Genomic DNA, 19,399 nt, shown 5'->3' on the forward strand with positions numbered 1-19,399 from the left:
CTTTATAACATAATTACTTGTATTACTTCAGTTTATAAAAGACCAAAACAAATAGGACAGAATAAGCCCTTTTTGCTGCTGATCTAAATAAAAACATGATTCATTTCTGTGATCCCACCTACCACGAAAAAGTGTCCTCAACTGTTAGTGTGGTCAAGTGAGAAAAAATCCTTGGGGCCTCATGGTGTAACTTGGAAAAACAGTAATTCAGAAACATCTTTTTGTTTGCTTGTTTATCCCAGTATGTCACCGTAAATGATAAATAATTTTGGCAATACTGAAAAACTAGGAACGAATGTGTCCGGTGTCGGTTTCTGGGGGCAGTGCTCGGTGAGCACTTCCGGTCCACATCGGTGTTCTTCCTGGTTGTGCATTCGGATAAAGTAGCAACATCTCGGTAGCTTAACGAGCAAGTTCGTAGAATGATCTCCACAAATAAATAACAGTCGATGTTAATGTGGCGATAAATTACCGAGCGGGCGATCACAGTTGGGTCAGTGGTGGAAGGTTTTACGATGCAACATTCATTGTGATTAAGTGAGTCCAAAATGCCCGACTGCTGTGCCGCAGCGAGCTGTAAGCAGAGCGCGGATCAGTCCAACATCTCCTTCTTCAGGTTCCCACTGGAGCCCGAGCGGTGAGCACGACGTCCTCCTACCGTCATTTGGGTGTGCAGATCAACCTTAACGCTGCTTATTTGTCTTTGGCGGACACTACGGTGACCATATTAGCATTATTTGCTAGCCGTCGAGCTAATTCTGCCTTGATTCAATGAATGTGCTGCGCGTCTTACCGTCAGCATGTTCACGATCACGACCTACCGAACCCGAACCGGCCGCGTCGCGCCTCCTGACAACACCCAACGCGCTTTGCACCCACCGAGTGATCGTTGGCGTGTGTATGAAGTGATTGGTTTACAGTCTTTAACTTTTTCATGAAGACAGCCCGTCGGAGAGCTCGCTCGCCATCAGCAGGATCTCCTCAAAATGGCAGGGGCTCCCGGCGCTGCTTTGGACGCCTCGCTGTCTGTCGTGTCTTTCTCCTCTTAGTTCACATATTTTCTGAATAAACACGTGTACGCCGTATTTCCCCTGCACTGAGGAAAACCCCGTTTCGTGTTTTTGAACTTGTGACATGTATCCATTTATTTTCAGGTGCAAACAATGGGTGGGTAACTGTGGAAGATCCGACCTGCAGACTAAAACGCCCGAGTACCTACATAGGAACTTCAAACTATGCTCAAAACATTTTGAGGTGTCAATGATACACAGAGAAGTAAGTTTTCCCCTCATATTTACTACAATTAGGCACTCTAACCTCTTTTATATAGTCGTGTTGTAGTTTTGATGAGTCTGTTTTCTTTTATTTTCTTTTGGAAGATTTTGATATTTTTGGCCTTTTGTCAATCTAAGAATACTGTATCATAATTTCTGTTGGCTATCCTTTCAAATAGTGGAGCTATAACGAAAGTAGTGCTAAAATTTTGCCACAGTTCTGTGTGCAAATTTCTCTGTGTTAAAGTGTTCTTTTTGCAGGATGTTGATGTTGTAGAACATTAGCTTTCATGTTCTTTCTATGTATGTTATGATATCTCTTCTCATGAACATTTTAAATGTGTATTATTCTAGAGTGAAATAAAGTGTGTTTTGAAGGATGGCGCAGTTCCAACTATATTTGACTTTACAACCAACAAAGACAATGCTCAAAACAGCAGCAGAAAAAGAGGAAGGCCACCAGTAAGTTCAAGACGACCTGTTTTTGTATTACTGTAGTGAAATCATCAGGGTGACGTTCTAATTGTGACAGTTTTTTTCCATTCTCAAGAGCTTAATCAGATTCAACACAAATTAAGATGTCACCTTGCACAACATGGAAATGCAAATGATGCCTCGGGAAAATGGGTTTCCGATGGAAACTCATGGCTTCAAATGAGTTTCAGCCAATCACAGACAGTTCTTCATCTGGAATGTATAGGAAACGGACTATTTTGTGCAGGCAACAGACAGCGAGCATCGAATGAAAATACTTGACCGCTAATGTGTTGATTACATTCTCAAAATAGAGCAAACTGAGACAAACCCTAACCAACTTCTTTGTACAAGTCTGCCTGAATCTACCTAATATATCAAATATATTAGGATTCTCATTAAGCAAACTGAAACACTATACTAATTGTGAGTGGGTTATGTTACTCTAAATATATTTGACCTAGTTGTGGGTTTTTTTTGACAGGTAGTGAATCGGCTGTATTTAATTAGGTCAGGTGTTCTGCTTGAGTACATTAGTAGTTAGTAAAGAAGATTTGCCTTTACATTTAGAGGTTTGTTTTTTTCTAATTGCAGGCTGCAGGGGATCCTGTGGATGCAAAGAAGGCCAAAGGTTAGTGGTTCTGAATTTCAGTATTTTAGATGTTTTTTGCATAACAAGTCACAGTGTGATTCTTATTAATTTCTCTCCCCCTTTGCTCTCAGATGATCCACAAGCTACAGTGGCCAGACAGATCCCCGAGGAAGCCTCGGCAGAGAACAGTGCAGTGCTGGATCCTCCTCAAGCGGATCTGGATAAGGAGGACCCTGCTATTTCCAAAGCCAAGGAAACCCTGAAGGTTTACTTCAAGGAAACTTTAGCTTTCACCGGCTTCAGCATTGGCAACAGTGCCGCTACAAAGTCAATGGCGAGTGGCCCTGTTGGGCAGGTTAGCGTCGACCTCGTCTGTGCGGAGAAGATCGAGTCAAAGGAAGTGCTGAAGCTAGGCGAGGACGTGATGTGTGAGGAGATCCGCAACAGTCTACGTATGGCTCGCTTTTTCTCCATACTTCTCCAAGACGAGACGAACATCGAGGGCAAAGCTCAGATCCCTGTATTCATCCGCTCCGTCACCAGCGACGGCTTTCCGCAGAAGCACCTGCTGGGGTTCCTGCCATGTGATGTGGACTCGGACAGCCTGTTCCTCATGCTGGTGTCCGAGATCCGCGGCAGATGGGGTCTGCGGATGGAGCACTGTCGAGGGTTTACATACCTGACGACGGGCAGCCTGTGTCAAAAGCTGAAAGAACTCTCCTGTAGGATGCTACGGGATTTTCCACAGGTTGTCCTCGCCCCCAGTGACCCATACGCCTTCAACCTGTGGTTGATTCGCTCATTGCCTGTAATCTCCATACAGGAGGTGGTCGATACCGTAGAGGAGGTGGCTGCCCTCTTGAGGCAGTCTTCAACGCTGACCAAGAAGCTGCACGCTAAGATAACTGTAGCGTACAGTCACATCAAAGGTGAGGTGGACCGCGTCAAGGATGCTTGTCAGAACAACTGGGAATTCGGCACGGACGCCTTCCAGACCATGCTGGACATTCTGGAGCCGCTTCTGAACAGCATAGGAGAGATGTGCACTAGCGCTTTGTCGGACGTCGACGCCGCTATTGTGGAACAGCTGCTTAAGCTTAAGGAGAAGCTGAAGAATTTCAACTTCATCATCACCCTGGTGGTCCTGAAGAACACCCTGTGTTGTGTGAGTATCCTGAACCCAAGCCTGAGGGGGATAATCAGCATCAGCAGTACCTTGCAATACACCATCTCGAATGCCTTGAAGCTGCTGAGCAAACACCTGCAGGAGATCCCCATATTTCACAGGAAGTGGTTCTCCGACGCAGTGGGTCGGGCCAAGAAGCTGGGGGTGTCGGTCACTCTCCCCGTGGACACTGCCGCCAATGGTGACACCGAAGCCAAGCCTCTGCCCTCAGCTGAGGATTACTACAGGGACGCACTGAGCAAGATGATTCTGCAGTACCTCATCGATGAGGTGAAGAAGGTCCTCGGCACCGAGATGGTCAGGATCCTGAGGTGGCTGTCTCTGGTGCCGTCGTACATGGCCGACCACAACTTCAGCATCCGCAAAGACAAGGTGGCCGACGCTAACCTCAACAACCTGGCTCGGCCCGACTCCTTCTACGATGAGCTGGGCTGCTGGGAGGTGAAGTGGAGACATGCCAGCAAACGGAGAATCCTGCCCACCACCGTCTTTGCCACCCTGAAGATCCCCGACATTGGCTTCTACCCCAATGTGCAGAGCCTGCTGAGGGTCCTGGGTTCAATCCCTTGCATTAACGCAGACGCAGATGTGTACGGACAGTATGACATGGTGCTGGACAGATATCGTTCCTACATGAAGCAGGTACCAGCCGAGAAGAGACTGTGCAACATGGCGTTTGTGTACGTCAACCAGGACGTACACTTCAACATCGAGGATATGGTGCAGTCGTATGTGGATAATCATCCAGACATACTCCAGCTGCTTCATAAGGTAGGTGTGTGTGTGTGTGTGTGTGTGTGTGTGTGTGTAGGTGTGTAGGTGTGTCTGTTGTTGGTCAGGTTTCCAGCCTAACACAAAAGACCACAGCATTTTTACATTCAAGATCTGTGATGAATAGTGGTCAGTTTTGTTTCTCTGTGTGACATGTTAATTATACATTCACCAATATCTGTTACATAATTTGTATTCCTGTAGCCATATAGTAACGATAATGCTTCATATTTGTTCTCAGGATGACATGATGGACGTTCAGCCTTCAGGTAAAATTAAACTCGTATTTTTACTTTCATACTCTATTATTACTGATGCTGCTATTAATTGTATGTATTTTTTTAGCTGCAGAAAACAATGCAAATGATGCCTCAAAGGAAGATCTGGAGGAGTTGAGAGAAATGACCTTGGATATGGAGCTGGAGAGGCCAAAAGCAGCTGACTGTACAGGAACTGATAAAGAAGCATTAAGATCCGCCTTGCAGGCTGCTGTCACTGGAGCCTGCTGCAGCCAAACTAGGTTGTATCAGGGAGGCCATGCGGGCGAAGTTGAATATGTGACCAAATCAGAAATGAACGAAGTTTTACAAGTGTGCGAGGGCGTTGTGCGAGAGGGGATTCTCTCCGAAGTCGGCAATTCATTCTTCTCCCTGTTCGTAGATCGGGCGGTGAGGTTTGGAGAAACGGACCTCCTCCCTTTGTTTCTCAGGTTTGTGGACAGTTTTGATGTGATGCGGCTGGAGCTCATGGGATTTGTGGACGTGACCCTTGATACAGAAACCATGTGTGATTGTCTGTTTGACATCATCACCAAAGAGTGGCGTCTAGATTTGAAATACTGCAGAGGTCAGGCTTATCTGGGTTCCGGTGAAGTCGCGTACAAACTCAAGGCTTTTGCGTGTAAAGTGCAGGAGAAATACCCCCTCGCAATATGCACTCACAGCTCCTGTTATTCTTTTAATACATGGTGGTCAAGGTCTGTTCCTGTGCCATCGGTCAGCAGAGCCCTCGATATATTTGAAAAGATTGTTTTGTTCTTCAGCAGTACCACTGACCTTGAGAAGCAGCTAGACCAGATAATAGCTGTTGGTCTGAGAGAGAACTATGAGAAAGTTCATGAGCTTCAAGGGACATTCTGTTCCTCTTGGCTTGAGAAGCACGATTCTTATGACGTTTTTGCTCAGATTCTGGAACCTTTAGCAGACTGTCTTGAGAGATTTCAGTGCGGCAGTCCACAGATATGGAGCTTGGCTGTGATCAACCAAGCAAAGAAACTTCTGCAGCTGATTCGAGACTTTGACTTCATTGTAGCAATGGTTGCACTGAAGAACGTCTCCTCTTTCACCAAAGAGCTGAGCGCATCTCTGCAGAAAGACCATTTCAGTGCTGCTTCACAGCTCTGTCAGATCAGTGGCATTGTAGCAACTCTCAACCGTGTGAAGACCAACATCAAGGTGTTCCACCAAAACTGGTTTGATGAAGCCAGTGCCTTTGCTCAAAGCTTAGGTGTGCAGATTAAAGTGCCTGATAGTGTAACAGTTCCCAGGGACAGCCTACTAAAACCGGGTGGGTACTACAAAGACGCAGTTAGTCTTCCCTTAGTTGACCACCTCATCAACTCTGTCAAGGACCACTTCTCAGATGACCATAAGGAAGCACTCAACTTCCTATCCCTGGTCCCATGTTCTGTGACCGTTAGCTACACTTTTGAGAGCTTGAAATCAAAACCACCGTTGTATATTAGTGACCTCCCAGATCCCGACAACTTCTTCACCGAGCTTTCCTGCTGGAAAGTCAAATGGAAGACCAAAGTTGTTTCTCCGACTGTACCGGACACAATTTTCCAGACTCTTCGTCTGCCTCTCATGCAGTACTTTGCCAACATTAACACATTATTGAAGATCATGTGCGTGCTACCAAGTACCGCACTGGAATTCTGTGGGGAGGTAAAGCGCCATAAAATGTTTGAAGATTACCTGAGAAACACCTGTGCCAAGGACAGGTCTCCCTGCATAGCCATGCTCCAGGTGGGCACAAATTTTAACAGAGATCTGGACAGGATGGTTGCACAGTGCCTGAAGGTTACTCCAAAGACCCTGGAGGGCATCTGCTTGGTAGGATCTTTTTGTTTTAAACTTCATTAAAAAAATTTAGTAATGTTGCTATACTATAGTATACAGGCCTACTATCTGGTTCATTTTTATTGGTGCTTCTTATATGGATAATTTTTAATATAAAATTTTCTTTTACACAGGACAAGGAGTCCAAAACGTTCTTAAGGAGTTCTGAAGTAAAAGTGGAAGGTATGTCCTTGACCAGTGTTTTATGTACCATTATCGCTGTCAGACTATTATCTATTAGTTTGGTTTGTGTCTTTGTGGATTCTTAGATACTTAGGTTAAAGTATCTTAGGATACTTGCATGAAAAACATCAACTGTTCTGTTATATTGCTATGTATTATAAAAAAACTGTTAAGTCATGCTCTATGCACTTTATTATTTTACAGTATATACTATTTTGTACTTGGATTATTCATCATGTCTGCAGCACTAACATTTTTGCCCTAATGGAAACTAAACATTTCCATATGGTATCACATCACTGAACAGCATTAAATGAATGAGCAAACACAGTTAGCTTACAGTAGCTAGCTAGTTACCTTGCCCTATTTATAACATTATGAAATCCTTACTTGCATATCACATAATCTCAAGGCCTAATTGTTCATGTATTGATTCAGCCTTATAACAATTGTTAATAACTTGTTTTATTGTATAAACTAGACTACATTTAAATGTTTCTGCTTCTAAGCTCTTGCGCTGGTGTTTTTACTGTAGACAACCATAAAGATGAAGTAGATCACATGGACACTCAACAGGTTTGTAAAATCAGAAAACATTTGTTAGCTTATTTATCTGTTATTTTGATGTGGCATTTATAAAACATAATTTTTTTGAAATGGTAGATCTTTACACAGAACAAATCAACTGAAACCCTGCCAATATCTGTTGAGATAAAGACAGAAGGTTGGTTCATTTTTTTTGTTTATATTTTAGACGTGTGTTTTCTGCCTGTAATTTTGTGTAATATTGTTTTTATTACATATGTAATCATACCTTTTCACAGAAACCTTATTGTAATATCCATTTTTTTAAATAATAGGCAACCATGCTGGTGCTGTAGATGAAATGGAGACCCAGCAGGTGTCGGAGGTGCTGACAGAGGTCGTTGTGGGGCAGCAGCTGGATGGGAATGCTCACCTTGATCAACCTGCAGACAATCTTCAAAGCTGTGATGGTGTCTTCAGGGTGGCTGTCAGACTGGCTAGGAGAAGAGGCCTCTTCTCAGATCTCCCAAAGGAGGAGCAAGATCTCATCGTTCAAGAGCTTAGCCAGTGTCCCTGGGAAGAGGAGAATGTTAAGTGCTTATCAGAGGCGGAAATGTTAGAGAGTATTGTGAAGTTTATCAGGAAAACGATCATCTCTGAAGTTCAGGAATCCCCATTTTTTTCTGTTATCACTGATAAAATGGTCTCTGTGGATGACGAGAAGTTTATTCCTGTCTTTGTCAGGTATGTTGACGATTGCACCCCTAAAGTGGAGCTTTTGGGGTTCCTGCCCTTTGATAGTAGTTCTGACACAAACACCCAAGCCAAGACTCTCTCAGACATCCTCTCGGAGGAGTGGGGACTCCAGATGGGTTTCTGCCGTGGGCAGTCCTTCATGTGCATGGGTGCTGGGAGCCAAAGTCTCAGAAAAATGGCATTGGGCTTCTTGGAGAGCTATCCACTTGCTGTTAACGCGCCTAGTGAGTCCAGCGGACTTGCTTATTGGCTGGCAGTAAGTCTTCATAATGAACCCATCACAAAGGTTCTTGGTGTAGTTGAAGACTTGTTACTTTTCTTTGACCAGTCACCAAGACTGCATATTGAGCTCTCTCAGACCATGGAAGGTCTTTTGAATACTCCTCGAGAAGCTCTGGCAGAGGTCCCAGAGACTTGTTGGTCAAGGTGGAAAAAGACGGAAGATTTCTTTGACATTCTGGTGGATATGTTGGAGGGAGTGCTAAGCTGTTTAGACTCTGTTAGCAACAATGCTAACGGGTCGTGGAGTAATAGCATGTCCATCCACGCCCTTATCCTTTCCACCGCCATTAGGGAGTCAGATTTCGTCATTCCGTTGGTGATTTTGAAAAATGCATGTGCTCCTCTGCGCAACTGCAGCACGGTCTTCCGTTGTGGAAATCCAGCCGATATCATCTGTGAGCTGGACAAGATTCCTCTTATAATGGAGTCCCTGAGTAAGATGCTAGAGAACATCGGAGCAGTTCACGCCTCCTGGTTCGAGGAGGCCACACAGCTTGCTGTTAAAGTTGCTGGGGCGTTGTCCTATCCAGAGACAGTTGCCAGCTATGAGTCGCTGGAGGTAGGCTACAGGGAAACGGTTAGCATACCGGTCCTAAGTGGACTGATTGAAGAAATGAAGTTCAACTTTTCAGAGTGTCATCTGAGGGCCCTCAGAGTTCTTTCTCTACTTCCAACCTGCAATCCTCTGACCATTCTCCCGGAGGCAACGGAGAAAATCTACACAATCTACCAAAGTGATTTACCTGAACCAGACATGGCAGAGGAAGACATTAATACCTGGGCCACTGCTTGGCAAGAGAAATATCAAGACGCATCGCCACCAGCTTCAATCTCTGAGACGCTGCTCCATCCTGAAGCTAAAGGTCACCCTAATGTCATAGCTCTCCTAAAGCTCGTGGCAGTGCTACCTAGTGTCAGCATGGAGTGTGACTTGATGAAGACCACCTTAAATTCTTTGAGGAGCTACCTCAAGAATGACAGCATCTGCAGGGCTAGCAAAACCACAACTGTTATGCTTCTCATGCACCACCAGACGCTGCAGACTTTGGAGGAAGTAGTTGACAGGTGTATGGAAAATGACCCAAGAAGTCATGCCTTCCTTTCTCATGTATGTACTTACACAGATAACATTTTGGTGTTGCACAATGTTTAAAAAAAATAATAATAATATTACCATATTTTAAATGTAGAAATTATGATTTGTGAGTTTGAATGTGGTCTGTGTTTAAAATTTCAGGTGAAACAGTATGTCAACAATATGAGAGTAGATAGTGGTGAGTAGAAATAAAAATACATGAAAAATGTAATTTCTGGTGTTGTAGTATGTAGTAATATGCCATTTTTTGTGTCTGTATGATATTAAGTAGTAGTATGTTGGCATTTATTTTGGATTTTTGTCTCTCACTCATACACTTGTCTTTCCTCAGATCTTTGTGAGATTGCTACACAGGAAAAGGCTGTTGAGACCAACGGCTGTGGTACTTCAGAGGAAGCAAGGGGCATGGCTCCCGCCCTCACACCAGACCAAACCAACCCTGCGTCTCAGTGTGACCTTGGAGGTGAGCAACGTTCTGATGCCTTTGAGTCCTCGAGATTATACAAACTCCTACTTTGTGTCTAACTGAGTTTGAGCTCTTATGTATTCTGCCTTAAGTCCAAATAAGTCATGTGTTGTCCTTTACTTTTGTTTTTAGAGTTAAGCTCCTCTGCATTAAATGATACCACTGTGACTCCAGAGGACTATGTCATGGACACAAATGTTTCCAGTAGCATAGAGAGGATACAGGAATGTCATCTAGTCAATATGGTCAGTCCGCCAACAGTTACTTTATTGGGTGAAATTCACAAGGACACAACTGCAATGAACCCATCTGAGCTTGCAGCCGGAGACCAGGATGTTTCTGTGGAGCCTCAACGTACAGCCCATGATGTCATTTCGGAGCCTGTGACATCAGTTCAGATTATCACCATGGAACTCTCAGAAGCAGCAGCCCAGAGCGTCACAGTAGAGCCTGTAACAGAAATGACCGCCCAGAGCGTCACAGTAGAGCCTGTAACAGAAATGACCGCCCAGAGCGTCACAGTAGAGCCTGTAACGGAAATGACCGCCCAGAGCGTCACAGTAGAGCCTGTAACGGAAATGACCGTCCAGAGCGTCCCACTAGAGCCTGTAACGGAAATGACCGTCCAGAGCGTCCCACTAGAGCCTGTAACGGAAATGACCGCCCAGAGCGTCCCAGTAGAGCCTGTAACGGAAATGACCGCCCAGAGCGTCCCAGTAGAGCCTGTAACGGAAATGACCGCCCAGAGCGTCCCAGTAGAGCCTGTAACGGAAATGACAGCCCAGAGCGTCCCAGTTGAGCCTGTAACGGAAATGACAGCCCAGAGCGTCCCAGTTGAGCCTGTAATGGAAATGACAGCACAGAGTGTCACAGTAGAGCCTGTAACAGAAATGACAGCACAGTGTGTCACAGTAGAGCCTGTAACAGAAATGACAGCACAGTGTGTCACAGTAGAGCCTGTAACAGAAATGACAGCACAGTGTGTCACAGTAGAGCCTGTAACAGAAATGACCGCCCAGAGTGTAACCACAGAAGCAGTTGCACCAGCTGATGATGTCACAATGGAGATCACAACAACAGCCCATGTTGTCAACACACAGCCCGAAACAGAACAGGGTTTTGCAGAAATTGCGACCCAAGATGTTGCTGTACCACTTGTAACAGAAACCCAGCGTGTTGTCACAGAGCCTACTGCAGAAGCTGAGGATGTCACAAGGGGTCTTGCTGTAGAAGTACAGTATGTTACCAAGGAGTCTGAAACAGAAAACACAGGCCAGGATGTCACCATGGAACCTATAGCAGAAATGGAAACCCAAAGTGTAACCACGGAGCCTGTTGGATCACACAAGGATGTCATGATTGAGCTCACAGAAGCTGTGCCAAGTGTCACCACAGATCATGTAACAGAAATTCCAGCCCTGGGTGCTACTGCAGAGCATGTTATAGAAAAAGCAGTCCAGGGATTTTCCACAGAGTCAGTTACAGCAGCCGAGGAAGTCACCATGGATCTCACAGTACCAGTGCAGAATGTCACCACAGATCCTGTAACAGAAATGGAAGCCCAAGGTGTCACCACAGAGCAAGAAGCAGAAATGCCGGCCCAATGTGTTACCACAGAACCTGTAACAGAAATGCCGGCCCAATGTGTTACCACAGAACCTGTAACAGAAATGCCGGCCCAAGGTGTTACCACAGAGCCTGTAACAGAAATACCGGCCCAATGTGTTGCCACAGAACCTGTAACAGAAATGCCAGCCCAATGTGTTACCACAGAGCCTGTAACAGAAATGCCGGCCCAAGGTGTTACCACAGAGCCTGTAACAGAAATGCCGGCCCAAGGTGTTACCACAGAGCCTGTAACAGAAATGCCGGCCCAAGGTGTTACCACAGAGCCTGTAACAGAAATGCCGGCCCAAGGTGTTACCACAGAGCCTGTAACAGAAATGCCGGCCCAAGGTGTTACCACAGAGCCTGTAACAGAAATGCCGGCCCAAGGTGTTACCACAGAGCCTGTAACAGAAATACCAGCCCAAGGTGTCACCACAGAGCCTGAAACACAAATGTCAACTGAGAGTGTTGCCATTGTGCCTGTAAAATCAGCAGAGGACATCCCCATGGAGATTGCCACAGCAGTGGAGAGTATTACTACAGAGACCGCAACAGAAATGACAGCCCAGGGTGTTTCAGCAGCTGAGGATGTTGCCACAGACCTCACAGCAGCACCACCAGAGGTAATACCAGAAGTAGCTGCAAAGGGAGCGGCAATTGAGCCTGTAACATCAACCCAGGGTGTCTCCATGGACACAGATATTGTAGTCAAGGATGTCTCCCCAGATTTCTCAACAGCAAGCCACCATATAATTACCTGCCCTGCTGAAGCTGCCCAGGACGTCACTAGTGAGTGCATAATGACCGAACAAGATGTCATTGCGGAGCCAGTAATGGCTCCTCTGGTGGTTACCACTGAGACCATCACAGGAGACCAAGATGAAACCCGGGAGCATGTTGCAACCCAAGATTTCTCCATGAAGGTCACTTCTGCCTCCCAGGATGCTTCTGTCGAATCTACAGAAGACGACCTAGAACAGGTATCTTTAGCAGCAGATGTTGCCATGGAGCCCACAGCTGATGACTGTGTTACCCAGGAGCATGTTACATCATCCCATTACATGATGGAAGTCACCTCAGCCGCACAGGATCTGTCGATGCATCCAATCACAGAAGACCAGTGTGTCACCACAGAACATGTTGCTACATCACTGGGGCCTGCCACTGGGGCTACTGGAGATCAGGCTATGACCCCAAAAGCCCAGGATCAACCCCATGAGCATGTTGCATCCCAAGATGTCTTCATGGAAGTCAGCTCATCAGACCAGGTTGTTTTTATGGAACCTACAAACGAATCCACAGAACATGTAACCACAGCAGCAGGTGTTGACACTGACCGTCCGTCTGCTGAAAATATAACCCATGAGTGTGTTACGGCATCCCAGGTCACCTCAGCAACTCAGGATGTGTGCATTAAACCCACAAAAGAAGACACGTTTGTCACCACAGAGCGTGTAACTGCATCTCCACCTCCTTCTATTGAGTGCGTAGATCAGGTTGTAACCTTAAGAGCCCAGAATGTAGCCCAGGAGCATGTTGCAGCCCAAGATGTCTCCATGGAAGTTATCTCAGCAGATCAAGACCAAGATACTTTAATGGAACCTTTAAAGGAAGCTGAAGGTGTCCCCACAGAGCATGCATGTGCAGGAGATGCTGTCGAGAAGTCCACAACAGCCCACAGTCAGAGCGGTGATCTGGAAACTTCAGCCCACAATCAGAGCAGTGATCTGGCAACTTCAGCCCAGGGTGAGAGCGGTGAACCAAGAAATGCAGGTCAGTTTGTTACTCTGGAGCATGCATCAGGAATAGGTCAAGATGCCTCTATAAAGCCTACAGAAGACTCACAGGATGTCACCATGGAAACCAGAGCCACAGCCCTGTACAACCTCACAGAAACTGTAACACCAGCCCATAATATCCCCATGAAATCCACATCAGCACACCAGGCTATTATCATGGAGCCCAGAATTTCTGCGAAGTGTGTCACCTTGAAACCCATGTTAGAAGGACAGGGTATTTCTCTGAAACCTTTAACACCAGCCTCAGATATTACCACCAAACCAGCAGAAGGCCTTTCTAGCACTGCAGAGTCTATGGCAGCAGTTGAAGATATCAACATGGAATCTTCTATGGAAGAACGAGCCGTAACTGAAGGGGACGTAACGGAAACGGAGCGTGTCAACATGGAGCTCACAGAAGAAACTCAGGGATCCATAGTAATGACACGTACTGAATTCACTGTACCTGCTCAAGATGTCACTGTAGATCCTGTCGCAAAATGCCAACATATGACCATGGCATCTGTAGCACCTGTCCAGGATGTTGTTATGGAGCCTGTGATGGAGACCCAAGGTGTTTCTGCAAAACCCATAGTAGTGTCTCAGTATGTCGATACAGAACCTGTTAAAGACGTCCAAGATGTTTCTATGGATTCCGTCACTGAAGTCCAGGATGTGCCCATCAGTCTCGTCACAAAATGTCTGCATGTCCCCTCAAGTTTCAGTAAAGACCAGGATGTGTCTGCTGAACCCATGGCAACAGCCCAAGGAACCGATCCACAAGTTAAAGGTGTTACCAGTCAGGATCTGGCAGCAGCAGCGGGCAATACTGGTCAGATCCAAACCTGCACTCCAGACGAGGCCAACTCTATAGGTCAAGATGGCTTGGATCAGCCCAGAGTTGACGTACAAGATGGCGCCGAAAGGCCTGTTACAGAAACTCAGGCTGTTATTTGTCAAGCCGCTACAGTGTCGCCGAGTGCCACAGACCATTCCGCTACTGCAGAGACTCAAAAACAAGTTAATATAATTGTTCATGATGTCACGGCCCAGTCCTATGCAACAGTTCAAGATGATTCGTCTCATCCCAAAAGAGTCGTACAAGCAGTGAGTCAGAGTGACGTTCTCCAGCCTGTAGTGGTTGCCCATGATAACACTGTATCTCCTAAAGGGACTTTGTCTTTCTATGATACAGTATCTCGAGAGGCATGTCGTAGTGAACTTGCCAATTCAAAATTATTTTCCATAATATTTGAAGAGCAGGTCCAGATTGAAGGTCATCCATTTATCCCTGTAGGTATCTGCTACTTAGATAAACACGACATGCTCTGTGAGGACACATTAGCATTTGTCCCCCTTGACAAAGATGTTGCTACATTTGTTGATACTGTGACTGCAGCTCTCACTGAGAAGTGGGGTTTGGATTTGGCTTTGTGTCGAGGGCAGAGCTTACTGAGTGTTGGTGCTACAGGTTCAAAAATGCGAGAAGTGGCATCATTGCTATCTCAGAGGTATCCATCAATATTACGCACCCTCAACTCCTCTGTCTGTCTCAATGTTTGGCTGGGCAGATCATCTGTTGTTGCTGAAATAGCAGAGAGTTTCATGCAGGTGGAGAAACTGTTCCAGTGGTTGACTGACAGTGCGGAGAAACGTGCTAATCTACAAAGCGTGATCCAGTCCACATTCCTTCAGGACGAAAAAAAGCACATTGAACTGAGTGATAAACTAACAAGAAACCAATGGGAAAGTAGCCATGACATTCTGGAACTTACTGTAGAGGTTCTAGAAGCGATTGTGCACTTTTTGATTGGTATGAAGGAAAATGGTGACCAGGCAGAAAAAACACAGGCTGTGAACTTCATTAACATTTGCCAGAACTTTGAGTTTATCCTGACGGTGGTCATAATGAAGAATATCTTGAGCCTCACCAAAAATGTAAGTCAGAGTCTTCAGGGCACTCCTCTGGAGATGTATCGAGCTGTGAACAGCCTGCCCAATCTGTTTGCTTTCCTAAATGATATGACCATTAATATTGACTCTCATTTTCAAGCGTGGTTGCAAGAGGCAGTGGATCTTGCTTCTAAGCTACAGATCAGCGTTGACCACATTTCACAAGAACACTACAGGGAGGCAGTTTGCAGAGGAGCGATCGAGTGGTCCATCAGTGAGATAGCCGAGCTTCTATCTGACCGCGTTCAGGACATGGTTCGCTGCATGCAGGTTGTGCCTTATGTCGCATCTAAGACAGAAGGGTGCTGCAAGGACACTGATCATTTCAAGGTATATCAGGATGATCTTCCTGACTGGAGCTCTCTACAGGTGGAGCTGCTGAAGTGGAGGGAGAAGTGGGTGGATGCACCTTCTGAACTCCCCCACCACACCAGCGTTCTAGGTGCGCTCGAGGTCCCAGACGTCAGATCTTTCCCTAATATTGAGATGCTTCTCCGTCTCCTCATGGTCTTGCCCTGCTACAGAAACAAGGGCATGATGGGACGGGGAAAGAAGACTCTTATTGAGTTTGTCCAACAGTCCCAGAGATCCTTCTCTTTGCTGCATCCCTTATAGAGGGTTATAGCCCCTAACTAGCTTTCCATTAGGGTGTCCTATACTGCTGAAGTCCTCAGAGAGTGACCCACTGTATCCACCTTTTATTGTTGATCAAATCTGAGCATAGGTTTCTGTAGACTTTTTTTTAATAGAAAAATGAATTAGACTTGTACACATTACGTATAATCTAATTATTGTATGGTTTAATATTTTTGTTCTGTTGTCTTATTTTTCTTTGGTTGTGACGTGGAAAAAGAAAGAGGACTACCTATTGGGACCAATGTCTTGCCAAAAAAAACAAACAAACAAAAAAAGAAAGAGGAACAGAAAGACGCCCTTGGAGGGCTCTAATGCTTTTGTGCCTTTATGCAAAACCTTTCCCCGATTCTTGGAACATGAGGCATAGGATGTCTGACAGAATGCTTTTAAGCTAGGCTTTTTGGAAGATTCCCAGTATCTTCAGGAAATTTTAAGGATTTTTTTGATCATGTAAATCGCATAAAATACATTACAAGGACACACATCATGTTCCTACATTTAATTAAAAAAAACAACATACATCAGTTTAAAATGCATGCATCCGTTCACCAACGTCCCATGGCATAAATTGACACGCTGTGTTCCATTCTGTTTCAAAATTATTTGTTTCCAGTTTGATTTAAATGGATTAATTTCTGTAAACATTCTCACCCCAGTACCCTCCTCATGAAGGAAGCATTCGTATATATTTGACTAAAATAAACAAATAAAATGAATTTAAAAGAAGTTTTTTTTTGTTTCCAGTTGATTCTGACCTTCAAGACTGTGGAAGTATGTTATACAAATGTCCACAAGATGGCAGGCTTACCTCTGTGTGCTTTAGAAAGAGTGCGGTTGGTTGCATCTGGCCCATAATCTTGGTCGGGCTCAATGCTACATACAACCTCTGCTTATAGACTTTTGCCATAACTGATTTGTTATGCTGTTTTAATTTTTCTGTACAGTAACATTTGGCTTGTGCTGCTCTGCTAAAAGCACAAATCTTCAGGTTTGTATGTTCTGATGGAATTTATACGTGATCTTTAGGCAGCAGCCTGGTGCCTTTAAACAATGTTGCATAGCTGAGCTCTTAGCTGGGAGGTCAAAAGGAAGCCATCTTGTCATAAAACATGTATGTAGTCCTCTGAAGTCAGATGTGGAAAGCCCTTTCACACTTCCCTATGTGCATTATTAATGTGTTTTTTTTTTTTCCATATCAAGTCTTGTAGTAGTTCAGCTCGTAACCTGGAGACATTGGAGCAGGTCCATCATATTGGCTTTGCGTGATGAACAGTGAAAGCAGAATGTCGTTGCTACGCCAAACTGTATATTTCGGAAGTCCTGTCACGTTCACTCCAGGGCCGGGACTGGGCATGGTAGTGGTTATACAGTGGAGGATCCAGCCATTATCAAAGCTGTACATGTACAAACAGGCCAAATAAAAACACTTTCATCTTAATCCTTATGTTGTATTCAATATGAACATAATTTTCTGAATTGTAGCAGTCCTTTTTTCAAGGGGCATTGCTGATCAGATATGCTGTATTCTTGATGATGATTATTCTAGATCACACTAGACCTGACCAAACTTGATTTGTGTGATTGCAGTTTAATGAATCAGCGCTTTGCAATAATCACCACAACCTCGTGCTTCTTTACCACGGCAGCTGTGAAATGAACTTCCAATGTTTAGCTGTCTTGTTGAAGGTTTTGTTTGTTGTTTTTTAAAAACAGGCATAAATACTTTGGTCCTCCACTTCCTACCAAAATCCTCTATTCTTCCACTGGGTTAAAGGAAGTTAATGATTAATTCCTTTACTTTGAATGCTTGTTCGGCCTTTTTGTGCCATGCCTTTCACAGAGTCCGCCTGGCCCCCTGTTGCAAGTCAATGATTTGCAGCAGACTCTTAACCCAAGACTCACAGAATACAGATCCATCACCGAATATTGTTTTCAGGGTTAGATCTTGAGATCTTGCTGAGAAGCAATCACTCTCTCATTTACTTTTAACCTTGGACCCAAAATCACCTTTGGGGCAATGGCCTTTGATCTCTTTAGGGTCATCTCTTCTGAGGAAGATGGTAGGAGAGGTTATAGTGCAAAGTCATATAAGGCTATTAACAAGACAGCGCTGCAGTAACCACAAATCAATCAAACCAAACTTAATTGTAGAGTATTAAATATGTGCAGCAGGCAATATATGTTTGTTTTTGTCTCCAGATCCCAAGGAGAAGAACTGTTTACTAGGAGCATCATCTGAATGACTAAAATCATTGTTGCTTATAGTTGTCCATTTATTTACACTCACTGTGTTGTTGGTTGGGACTCAGCTGTACAACACTGCCCTGTATCACAGTGATACATGCGGCTTCTCTGGGGACCTATTTAATCTAGAAGAATAACCACTTAGATCCGTCCCAAAAACAATAGCTCATTTGCCACGTCCCCAAAGGGCTTTGTGCAAAGTTGGATACAACACAGACCAACCATACTCTTGTCCCTCTGTCATCAACCAAAGAGTTTTCCATTCCAGAATTTGAATATGGCCCCATTTTCCACAAAGCAATAAATTATTGTAATTTGTGTGATCTTCAAGCCAGATTTTTGTCTTCATTTTTTCTTGCCTGCAGCACTAACGTGAGTCCAGGCACAGTGACGTGCTGTGTGTTCAACATGTGTTCACATTTAAACATTATAACTAATGGGTTTAGGAGATGAATTCCTCTCTCTGCAAATCAGCTAGAGTAATAGATCCCCGTGCATGTGATAAGCTTGCTATGTTAAAAGGCACTTAGTGAAAAAGACAAATGATGGATTTATGTTACAAAATGTTGCAGTTTCATACGACTTTCTTGCAGTTGAATCATTCAGTGAAACCTGTCTTGTAAGCTATTTGATCTGACTAATGACCTGGTGTTAATGCTCATATTTTTGTTTTCTTGCCTTTTGCCTTTCAAATTCTAAAGAATGTAACTTTTCTTTGCATTGTTTACAACCTCTGAGCTCAGCAGTGGCTCAGCCGAAGCAGCTTCATGACCCAGAGTCCCTGAAGCACCTCTGCATTGTGTTGGTGATCTCGGGATTACAACCCTGCCTGCTTCCTTGTGTTGCCCCTGAAGCCCTCGCTGTGAACTGTGGTCCTCACCCCTGCTGTGTGATCCCGGCCGGCGAGACTCCTGTACTCCTGTAAGATGTAGCAGGTCCTGTCCTCACTCTTCCTGCCTAGACAAGGGCCTGACGGTTAAAGCACAGGCTGGTGTGAAGTGAGCATCTCTGGGTCTCCGCAGCTCATCCTGAAAGCAAACGATACAGCCCCTCCTCCCCCTAGCCGGCCGGCAGCAGGGGCCGTTTGCAGGCAGGATTACGCCTGGGTGCTGGGTACCGTAGGCCTGGGTGCTGGGTTCTGGGGGAATCCCAGGGTGACTCAGTGTCCAAATGTTCCTCTTGAGCTTCATAAAGAATGATCAGAACAGGGAGGAAGTGCCTGCCTTCCCTTGAGGATACAAGAACAGGTTGAGTGGGTTCATGTGTGTGGTTAGATATTAGCTAGAGATGCAGATTCGAACAGGGTTTCTTCCAACTGCATCTGTTTAAAAGAAAGTCTCTAAAGTCTTTCCTCCTTGGTTTATATCCCTGAGTGTGGATCTCCAGGCAGACTGAGCATTATTCTGACTGTAGTCTTGAGTTAGTTTCCTGCTGGAAGACGAATTCTGGCTGGAC

At 45.0% G+C, this 19,399-nt stretch overlaps 1 protein-coding gene across 1 annotated transcript; it reads left to right on the forward strand.

The window, feature by feature from the left end:
- Window positions 1–331: 331 nt before the first annotated feature.
- On the forward strand, window positions 332–17,138 carry LOC143525451 (uncharacterized). The gene is made up of 14 exons (XM_077019447.1): window positions 332–637; window positions 1,155–1,275; window positions 1,629–1,736; window positions 2,343–2,379; window positions 2,472–4,297; window positions 4,539–4,566; window positions 4,643–6,411; window positions 6,552–6,600; window positions 7,136–7,176; window positions 7,264–7,324; window positions 7,461–9,271; window positions 9,401–9,437; window positions 9,591–9,722; window positions 9,858–17,138. Exons 1-14 carry the CDS (start codon window positions 549–551, stop codon window positions 15,677–15,679), a joined length of 11,931 nt encoding a protein of 3,976 aa, XP_076875562.1. The 5' UTR covers window positions 332–548; the 3' UTR covers window positions 15,680–17,138.
- Window positions 17,139–19,399: the final 2,261 nt, after the last annotated feature.

This window comes from Brachyhypopomus gauderio, chromosome 10 (genome assembly GCF_052324685.1).
Source record: "Brachyhypopomus gauderio isolate BG-103 chromosome 10, BGAUD_0.2, whole genome shotgun sequence".
Lineage (NCBI taxonomy): Eukaryota > Metazoa > Chordata > Actinopteri > Gymnotiformes > Hypopomidae > Brachyhypopomus > Brachyhypopomus gauderio.

Coding starts and splice junctions, on each gene's coding strand:
- LOC143525451 (XM_077019447.1), top strand. CDS start 549: ATGCCCGACTGCTGTGCCGCAGCGAGCTGTAAGCAGAGCGCGGATCAG. Junction 1,276..1,628: donor TGTCAATGATACACAGAGAA/GTAAGTTTTCCC, acceptor GTATTATTCTAG/AGTGAAATAAAGTGTGTTTT. Junction 7,177..7,263: donor ATCACATGGACACTCAACAG/GTTTGTAAAATC, acceptor TTGAAATGGTAG/ATCTTTACACAGAACAAATC.